General features: G+C 42.1%; 2 protein-coding genes across 2 annotated transcripts in view; one reads left to right on the forward strand and one right to left on the reverse strand.

Moving 5' to 3' along the window:
* The window catches only part of fnta (farnesyltransferase, CAAX box, subunit alpha), a 144,039-nt gene that overhangs the window by 105,058 nt on the left and 28,142 nt on the right, over positions 1–10,839 (forward strand). The window lies entirely within an intron of this gene.
* Positions 359–9,320, reverse strand: cdhr2 (cadherin related family member 2). Its single transcript, XM_076162737.1, has 30 exons — positions 9,266–9,320; positions 9,121–9,180; positions 8,887–9,023; positions 8,722–8,775; positions 8,547–8,636; positions 8,246–8,329; positions 8,038–8,160; positions 7,692–7,835; positions 7,433–7,508; positions 7,234–7,343; positions 6,845–7,066; positions 6,612–6,761; positions 6,209–6,370; positions 6,062–6,123; positions 5,714–5,957; positions 5,340–5,579; positions 5,161–5,230; positions 4,484–5,071; positions 4,325–4,396; positions 4,191–4,240; positions 3,608–3,759; positions 3,427–3,520; positions 3,245–3,333; positions 3,028–3,090; positions 2,461–2,596; positions 1,927–2,048; positions 1,732–1,845; positions 1,575–1,646; positions 1,233–1,287; positions 359–1,114 (listed from the first exon to the last, which is right to left on the reverse strand). Exons 1-30 carry the CDS (start codon positions 9,318–9,320, stop codon positions 962–964), a joined length of 3,843 nt encoding a protein of 1,280 aa, XP_076018852.1. The 3' UTR covers positions 359–961.

The raw sequence follows: 10,839 nt of genomic DNA on the forward strand, positions 1-10,839 counted from the left end.
ATTCTGCATTTAGATTTGGCGCGATGTTTTACCTTCAGATATGCATATTTTGTATTGTGAAAAGTATCAAGTGTACTAATGAAAATAGCACAATCCTAATTATTCCTGTTGTAAGAAGGACGAGGGTTTTTATGAGTTACTATCCGGCTCCATGATTAGTGATTGGAGTTGTGTGATTATGTGATCACAATGATTTCTAATGTGTCGTGAAAGTGTGTGTGATGTCTGTGCTTATACTTTCATTTCTCAACACATATCAAGAAATCGATTTTATTTAAAAATTGCACTTGTGGTACATTCTTTGAGATATCAGCGTACTTTAAAAAATAGTTCATTTATTGGCTGAAGGCATTAAAAAGAGTGATCGCGTTCATACAATAATATGCAATACGCATTTCTCACCATTGGTAATATTCCACTGATTTTGCTTTAAGGAGACGCGTCAGCTGCGACACAAACTTAACATTGTGTGCTGACAAAATGTGCCAACAGAAATCAGAATGCAGTTTAAACCATGGCTTAATACATGAAGAAAAATAAAGTGATTGACGTGTGCAACAACCAAACCATTGTCTTGTTTGCTTGAGCTGTTGCCGGTTGTGCAGATTGTGCAGATGTTGTTTTATGTGCACACAGCAACAATGTGAGAACTCTCTGGCCCAAAAACAGACTGTGATTCAACAACCCAGCCAAATTATGCAAGATCCCTCAGATGTGCACCTGTTATATTTCTATCAAGGATTGGATACGAGAATAGGTTTCGCTTCGTCTCTTCAGTTAATTTGAACGTTTAGGTGATAATAGAAGTTGAGCATCTTCAATCAGGAGCCACGGCCATAAATAGGATTTCAGAATTGCATTGTTACTGGCGTGTACGGAACACACAATGTTTTCAACCAAGGCTATTTGATTGGTGGGATTTCAGAGACTTGTGTCTTTGTGAGGCGTCTGCTCACATCCATCACAGGTCTGAGGTGAGGCTGAGTGCGGGGTTGCTATATGCGAGGGGACTACTGCCAGGGTCCGTCTTCCTGCCCCGCTGGGCCAGAGCAGCACCCAAAGGCTCAATGTACTCTGGTGGCCCCTGGTCTTCGTCCTCCTCTTGGATCTTGTTCTAATGAGGTAATTAGCGAAGATTCAGTCATGTTGTGTGAGCAGCTCAGGCAGATCAGTGCAGAGAAATGATATTTAGTTCAAATTGTGTTGATTTTGGTTTAATAGTGTAACCTTACCATGATAGGCGATGTATCCTTCCCCATATCATCACTGTAGTCCAGAGAATTGAGGCTTAATGGAAAAATCAAAACAAACATGATCTCTGTATGCACAATAATTAAGAAAGTATAATCAGATCAAGTCTTCTAAATGTTCTACTATGTAAAATGTTCTTCTCTCAAATCAGCGTTTAGGTCTTTGTTCACAATGAAGGCCACACGCCAGAGTGATCAGCAGAAAGCCAGGTCGCCATCACAACACAGGACTCACACTGTGACAAAATGTTCAACTGGAAACCATCCCAGTTTATCAAGCAGCAAAGAGGAGAGCGGGGTTCTGTGCAGCCGGTTTGACTTTACCTGATTTTGTCTACATCTGAGCTCTGCTCGTCCATGGCTGTGTCGATGTGGAGGTTCAGCACGGGGTTAGCTCTGTCAGTAAACAATCACATGTATGTAAACACTGAGTCAGAATTCGGTCCTGCAGTGAGTTCTTTACATGACGTGGTCCTCTCACCCCTCCATGGTGTATTTGTTGGTTCCAGGCACCATAGGCCCACTTTTCTGGTTTACAGAAGCCACCAACTCTGCTGTGTTCATGGCTTTAGCCGCCTTCAGCTTCCTCCTGTAGCTAAAGTGTAAAGTCATTTCATTAGTAAATATGTCCTCTCACTGTTTGTGCGCTTGTCCTTCTCCACAAGTTTTTGCTTACTTTCTCCGAGTGCAGATCAGGGAGGTCGTGAGGACCGTCAGTACGATGACGAGACCCGCCACCATCCCCAGAAGGATGTACCTCAGTGTCTGGGGTTTCTCAGGTTCCCCAGGGACGGTCCCCTGAAAAATCGCCATCAGGTCTGTCTTTAATATGTTTACAACACTACACTGCTCCAACTGTTGTGACGCATTGGTAAGTATCCATCACAAGCTTTACAGTACATACAAGTACAAGATGAGTGAGATTTCGTTTAATCCTCCTAATTTAAGATATTGAATGAGGCTTGTTCTCATAACATACTTTTATTTTACCTCACATGATAAAAAAGTGAAGTATATTTTGCATTTGTAATTTATCTGCATTAATGTATGAAAAGATCATTAATGTTGTGAAAAATAGTCTCAATTGTAAGAATGTTATCAATGTGATTCAATTCTTCACACAGTTCCAAATATTGCCGCTCATTTCTTACCTTCAAAACGTGACAGGAAATATGTTTCTTATAAAAAGACGATATGATGATGTACTTACAATGGAGATGAGGCCTAAGTTGCTCAGGGTGAGTAAGTATTCAGGTTCTGAGATCTTTTTTCCCACAGTTTCAGAGGACAGGGCCGTGCCATTGGGATAGATGAAATACAGCTCCATTACAGTTTCAACTGAAGCCCTGAGAGAAGCACACAGGCATGAAAAGATAAACATGGCTTAGCTGTGAATAATCTGACCTCAAGTCATGATGTATGGATGTAATCACCAACTATATCAGTAAATAAATACAGTTTATGACTGATGTGTTTATTTATAGGGACAAGGTCACCACCTAGTGGACAAATTAAATACATACAAGTGAAAAGATAAATATCATGTTGCATTTCCTACCAAAGCAACACCATATTATTATTATTATTATTATTATTATTATTATTATTATTATTATTATTACTATCATTATTATTATTATTATTATTATAATAAGTAGTAGTAGTAGTAGTAGTAGTAGTAGTAGTAGTAGTAGTTTTGTTATTAGTATTATTGTTGTTGTTGTTGTTGTTAACATTGATGGGCTGATATTAAACTTGCCTGGGTGGTCCTAATGGCTCTGGAGTTGCAGCCTCAATCGAAACGACTCGGACAGCAGCTTTGGTGGCAATTGTAAGTGCCCTGCAAAAGGAGAAATTGGTAAAAGTGCATTGTGAGCAAAAGTCCGGTTTAAGAGTCAGATAGATAAAAATAAGACAGGGATGAATATTCTCTGAATTGTCCATGCATGCCGTCAGACTCAGGATTTTCACATACAGACGTCACGTCTACTTACAAAACGATCCCGTCCTTGTCTTCCAAAACTTGACTCTTGGAAGATGCAAACCGGAGCTCAATTCTAAATGATTCGTCAACTGTGAAAATCTGGAAAAGAACAAGAGCAGACGTGTTTAAGGCAAGCACAGTCTTACCATCTGCCGGGTTCTTCAACACTCACAATCTCACGCTTTCACTCACATCCAGCACGGTGCTTGTGGAATGGACGCCGTCAGTTGCAGTTACCGTTACCAAATACTTTCCGTTCAGTTTAGCGTCAAGCTTGTCCATAGATCTGTTGAAAGTGGAAGAAACCCACATGTGTAAATCCTATAAACTCCTGCTTGTGGAGAGACCCAAAAGGGAACGATTGGGTACTTACTGAATAATTCCGATATAAATATTATTTTGCTGCGTGGTGACGGCCTCAAAGAGGGTCGGCATGCCCATTATCTGGCTGTTGGTGTCTTGAAACTGTACTAATGGTACTTTAAACTTGATTTCACTGTTTTTTCCAGAGTCGCGGTCTTCAGCCTTAAAACACACAAGTATGTCAATGATCACATATCACATTGCTCCTTAAAGTGATAATCCTTCACTTTTAACATATTAGCACCAACCTAACACAAATTTGGCCGATTCCATGGAAAAGGAAGTAGGCCAGTGAGTGTAATGATAGTTACTGCGAACGCCCAATAGGTGGCACTATTTAGGCTTAAAAAGGAAACTATTTATATTTAGTTTATTCAACATTCATTTTATATGTATTCTTTTCATTTAAACCTAAGAAGCCGCAGAGAAGAACGTTCACGTTGATTTGTTTGTGTATGTCAACAAGTGACATCAGGTGGTTGAGTTTTAGAATGGAATTGTGGTTGCCAGTCCAAAATAAAAGCAAAAATGAAGGATTATCACTTCATCAAATGTTTACTTTAATCTTTTTTTTTTTTTTCACTCATACTTACAGTGACCGCTGCGACTGATGTCCCCGCACTTGCACTTTCTGACACCACAACTGAGAGAAAAAAGAATCAATGTCGTGTGAATAGTGAATATTATTACAGTCAACTCAAGGTTGTTGACGTCGGTCGTCACTTACCAAACACAGAATTTGACAAAATGAATTCTGGAACGTTGTCGTTGATGTCTTCGATGTTAATCACTATTTCTCCTGAATGAATTAATGGGAAAAGGATTATTAATAGGTGTGAGTGTGAATACTGAAGCCTTTAGTATCAGTGAGTGATCCAGTGCTGACCTGGTGTGACACTGTTGTTCTCTCCTTTTTCTGTGAACTGATCCACCACCTGAGCCGTCATGACTGCCTGGTCACACAGCTCATAATCCACAGTTTCCTCCGGGTTGACTATGATATCTCCTGTGGGCTCCAAGGTGAACCAGTCGCAGGGTTTCCACTCGGTGCCGTTGCATCGACACTTAAGGGATTCCAGCGCATAGATCAGCGAATTGTTTGCGTCTTTGTCATGAGCTGTGAATTTCCCGATAGGATCGGTGCTGGTAGTGTTCTCCTTCACCGCCACAGGTGTGGTGGGTTGGAACTCCGGCCTCTCATCATTCACATCCAACACCTCCACGTCCACCATCACAAAGGCTGTTTTCTGGTCCAAATCTTCTGCCTCCACCCGCAGTTTGAAGCTCTTGCGCTCGCTCTCGTAGTCTAGTTCGATGCCCTGGTCCACTGAGATCTTGCCTATGAACCCGTGCGTCTCTGGGGAGGTGCGAATGGCGAAGCTGCCAAAGCTTCCCTCAGTGATACTGAACGTGATGCGGTTAAAGTCTGATGTTTGGTCCAAGTCGTGGGCCTCCACTGATCCCACATATACACCTGTTTGGTTAAAAGAAATGTAATCCAGCTGTGTCAAATGCTTCCAACACGTAGAGAATTTTCGGGCCTGCATGAGGTGAGATGATTACCTTTCTCTCCTTCATTAACAGAGAATTTGTAAGAGCTTGCATTAAACTGTGGAGCGTTGTCATTCACATCCTGGGTGACATCATGAGGGAACAAAGCAGCTATTAGCCTCACTAGGGGAGTTAACATCCACAAGCAACCAGGTGACCCAATCATTTCGTAGAGATTACTCGATACATACCTGAACATTGATGGTAACCGTGACGGTGGAAGACAAAGCAGGGATTCCCTTGTCAGTGGCAGTTACGTTCAGCTCAATTTTCCCATCGAGCGTCGGATCTATGGTCTCGCGGTCCAGTTTAATTTTGTTTCTCAACACACCTGTGTTGGGGTCAATGGTGAAGTTGTTGCTGTACTTGCTTGGATCGATTGTGTATACAATTTGGCTGTTTGCAGTGTCTGGGTCGTCCCCATCAGTAGCCTGTCAAACAGAAACACCGCCATAAGAAATCATTCAGATTTGTCAGATTTTCGTTAACAGTTTACTGAAACAAATATTTATGTGATAGAAATCTCCACAGTTTATTGCTTTGACATCCTCCTGTTGACAGTTACCTCTATTTTTATGTTGACCTGTCCTCCCTCTGGTAGGAAATCCTGGTAGGACTCTCTGTTGAAGATGGGGGCCTGGTCGTTGATGTCGGTCAGAGTGATCTCGAGCACTGTGCTGCCAGGTTTGCCATCTGTGTCTCTGGCTTGCAGAGTCGCTGAATACAGAGATCTGCCTTCACGGTCCAGCAAAGTGCCGTCTTTCACGTAAACACTGCCGTTACTTAAATCCACACCAAAATATTTTAGGCTGAAATCACAGAATACGATTCCGAAACAACAGTTACTATTCAGTCTATTCAGTGCTCAATCAGTCAAGACAATACCAAAGGTGCCGTTGAAGGTTAGACATACATGCTCTCAGGAAGGAGTGTGTAGTTGAGTTTGCCCTGATCCATTGTGTCCGGATCCGCTGCCTAAAGGAACAAAAGCAGTGTGTGCTGTGGAAACGTGTTGTGACGAGATCCAGTTGAAATAGCTTGAAGACTGTGACAGACTTACAACAATGGTTTTGATTATAGTGCCGTCAGGAGTGTGTTCAGCCACATTGATCTTGTATGTGTCCTGTGGGAACTCGGGCCTGTTGTCGTTAGCGTCCTGGATACGTACAGTAACCGTAGCAGTGGAGCGGAGGCTGTCGTTTTCTTCATCTATTGCAATCACCTACATCATAAAGAAGGTGAACAAACACACCAGGCTTCTTGAGTGATTCGTACCCTCCACAGTTTATACACACCCTCCCGCCTCACCACCTTGGTCATGACGCCAATCTTCCCTTCTTAATGCTGTTAATGAGCTTTGGTGTCACAGATCTTAAAGGCTTTTTCCTTCTACCTTCTAAGCTGGGATCACTGCAGCATTAGTCCTTGCACAATGTTTGATCTAGCACTTGAACTCTCCTTACCTGCAGAATCATTTGCTGCTTTTTCTCAAAGTCCAGATTTTGGGGCTCCACGACATTGAGTTGAACTGCGCTTTGTGACGTGACCGACTTGGGCTCCACAGAGAACACGGCCTTGTCGGCTCCGTCCAGGCTCAGTGCAATTTTTGAATTCTGAGAAAGCACAGAAAGATCATTTCTAACATGAAGTAAGTCGTCTAATGTGAAGAACGTCCCATTTGAGTGACTTCTCTGACCGTATCTGCGTCTTTGACCGTCATGGCGATGATAACAGACCCCAGTGAGTGCTCCACGATCTCCCCTGTGAAGATACTCTGAAGCTCACATGAGGGCTCCTCTCCTGCACCTGCACATCTCCAAAACTCAGGCCTGTTGTCATTGAAGTCATCGATGGTGATGTCCACTGTTGTAGTGGTGTTCGCGTAAAGCCCATTGACGTCTTGCTTGACTTCTGTGGCCTAGAACAGAGTGTGATACAAGGCATTACCATACAAACTCTTCAGGTTGTCTCTCAAGGTGACCTACAACACTAAGTCACCATACATACTGTTCATACATAAGCATTGTTATTATATACAGTATACTATACTTGCTGATACAAACACACACACACACAGAACTATACCTTGACAGTCAGGATAACAGAATCACCAACAAGTTCTCGGTCAATGTTCGCCAGAACAGATATCACACCGCTGGTACTGGAGATACTGAACAGGTCGTCTGCTGTGGAAGCTGTTCGATCACAATTCAAACGTATTCACAACTTTATTCTCCTAGTGAATCGCAGCAAACACATTTCCAGTATTCTCGTTGAAGCTCACGTTCAATGCTATAGGTGATGTCGTCGTTGATTCCTGTGTCTTGGTCAATGGCCGTTACTGTGAGCACAGACTTGCCCTGGCACACACACACACACACACATACGCACGCACGCACGCACGCACGCACGCACGCACGCACGCACGCACGCACGCACGCACGCACGCACGCACGCACGCACGCACACACACACATGGGTAAGCCACATATTCATTTTGAATAAAAAAACGTTTGCAAACACACTATATCCTGCACACTCACCACAGGCGAATTCTCCTCCACTCTGGCCGTGTAAGGAACCCTTAAGAACACTGGGGCCAGGTTTGGGACATCCACAACCGTGATATAGGCCAAGGCAGCGCCTGATTTTGCTACTTCCTCTTTACCGCAACCACCTCCACCGTCCTGTTCAGGATCACACAAGAGCATTCAAACTGTTAGGCAACATGAATCAGAGGCGTTTGTGTGTCATACTAATACGTATCGACTAGCAAACCACCATGTCTTCATAAATAGATGCATTAAGAGATACAGTATGATGTTATAACTTTGAAATGTTTGTGAAAAACTGTCCAATACTAATACAAATCATGAGCAAAACACTTACGGTCACAAGTATCCTCAGACGATAGAATGTGCTCAGAGCGTTATAATTCAGACTTCCAGCTAGGCCAACTTCACCTGTTCCAGGAACTATGGTGAACAGGTCTTTTCCTTCTTTTGGAATAACCTAGAAATGACAATAACAATCAGCTTCAATAAATGTCATTAGAATATAATAATTTGGAGATGCATGATTTATGAAACACATGTACCTCTTGAATGCTGTAGGTGAGAATAGAAGTAGAGTCCAAATCTGAGGCCAACACAGAGAACAGTGGGGTGCCTATTGTTGTATTCTGAATGGTTGGATGGAAAAAGAACAATAATACCTGCCCACATCATGCTAAAATACATACAGCATAAAACAGACTACCTGGGTAAATCATCTGTATTTTAATTTGTATCAAACTCCTTGTTTGCTCATTTCAGGCAGATTGAGGTTCTTCATAACATGTCAGCAGGGGGCTCTTAAAGTGGATGTACACAAGGATAAGAAATGAAAATAAAACGTACCTCAAGGACATTAACATCATATGTCGACGGATCAAATATGGGGGCGTTGTCATTAGCGTCTCCTAATAATACGGTTATAGTCTGTGTAACCTGAAAGATTTTCATAAAGCACAAAACCTCAATGAAAATAACAGAACAAACTGGTATGAAGTAGATGAATGAGCCTTTTACTTACATCATTGCGCCCATCAGAGACAAAAAGTGTAAGTCTTAAACTGGAGTCTGAGGCCTGAGAAATACAAACACATCACACAGACAGAATCACATTGATGATAACTGAAGAGGTTTCAGCGGCTCTATCATTCAAATTCAGCAAAGGAAAGGAGATATCACAGCATACGTCTCGATCTAGCAGGCGCTTCACTGTTACCACCCCAGTGTCTGCGTTAGCTTCAAAGAAGTTGGATGGAGGTGTGATTGCATAATTCAGCTTGTCATTTTCTGGATCTGTTGCACTTATAGTAAATGCCTGAGCACCTACACAACAAAAACAAAGGGACAAAAAATGATTTGAATGTTGCTAAAAATCTAAAAGTCAATCACCAGAGATCGCAGATAATGTGCAGCAATATACCTAGGTCGATTTCCTCACACACACGTTCAACAACATTTGATATCACAGGAGCGAGGTTTGCTGTAACAATAGAAAGATGCATATTCAGTAGTGTTGTAAAAGCATGGAGATATTACAACAGGAAAGGTAAACTGCCTATACTCACCATTAGTCACACTAATCAGGCACAATAGTAATATACTCCCTGTAGGCTTCCCCATTTCTGTAATTTTAAAAACAAAACATTACAATTCTTTACAACTTCAAATACATTAAAAGTGAAATGTGAGATTTTGTACATAATTTTGAGTGAAACACAAAGCCGCTATCAATCGCAGTCATAGGTCAGGCAAATGCCATCAACGTCAATCAAGTAATTTATGAGACAGTTACGATGTTTCATAGCGATGAAAACCCAACACAAACAAAAGGAAATGCCTGTTGTGATGTCACTGTCAAGGGTGTGGACAGAAGGGAAATATACAGGAAGCAGCTTTATGTGATTTAGCATCGCTTTACTCTGATAAAGTTACACATTATAGCATTTAGTTAGTGGAGTAAAGGTAGAATGTGACGAGATATTATGTACAAATATAATATATAATATGTTTGTTATCGATCTCACGACGTCATGAAGTTTTGAGCCAAAGTGCAGCAAAGCAGGGAAGCTCATGGTAGTTAGTGCAAAAAATGTTCATATCAAATGTATCCCTGGAGTTTTCCTTAAATGATCCAGTTCCATTCTATTATTGATAAAAGTCAGCTATACAGTAGAAGCAACAGTACAGTGTTCTATCACCTAAGAGCCAAGAAGTTTTCAACCCCAATCTATTAGTACAATTACAACACATCTTCCATTAATTATAAAAATTCTCAGATTACTTTCAAATAGTGTAAATCTGATGTAAATCTGCATGGAAAAGCAGCAGTCAGACTTACCGGAGGACTTTCACACAGGTGCGTCTCTCTTACTGATGAGTCGATGAGACCTTTGACACTTTTTTCTCCTGATCTTCCTTATCGTCTCCCAGCTGTAAACATGAATGATTAACACGCACAAGAAACACGCACGGCCAATAACACAGCACTAAACCTCCTCCCTCACTGTGCCAGTGTGTGCTTAAAAAAAAGCCAGACCAAAGCTGCTTACTGACTGTGTCACCGGATCCATTGCTCTAAAGTAAGCGGGAGAGAGTTTGGTATTTTAAGTAACATGGTACGTGACACCAGTTTGCAAAAATCCATATAGATAGAAAAACTCCTCTGGTACTGTATTCGTGTGAACACAACATGGCCGTGCACGCCTGGATAGTGAGGAAAGACAGTAAGCACCTCATTCAATCATTGGCTGGCCAGTCCCCTTTACTGGGTCTGTTTGGCACTGGGCCAAATGGATCAGCTTTGTCCATCCCAGGAGGGGATGAGACATACCAGCACCCCTGCAGCATCTCAAACACTCTTTTGTATTGGAGGTGTTTTTGTTGTCATAGAAATAACAGCGATCACTTCCTCCTCCACTGAGAGAATGTGATATGACCAGGCGTCTTTCTAAATCGTATCTCATCAGAACCAGGCAGTGGGCCGGTGCCTCTCTCAAGAAGCTCACATCCATCTACCTCCCTCATGAGCTCTTCCCAGTAAGCACCCTCCTCCCCCCCGCCGCCGGTCCTGATAATGAAAGGGCTCCACACAAAGGATTACAGTCTGTTCTCTCATGCTCACTGGCTTCATTCATAATCA

The sequence above is a fragment of the Genypterus blacodes genome, unplaced genomic scaffold (assembly GCF_046128005.1).
Source record: "Genypterus blacodes isolate CSIRO-AG114 ecotype Tasmania unplaced genomic scaffold, CSIRO-AGI_Gbla_v1 ptg000128l_1, whole genome shotgun sequence".
Lineage (NCBI taxonomy): Eukaryota > Metazoa > Chordata > Actinopteri > Ophidiiformes > Ophidiidae > Genypterus > Genypterus blacodes.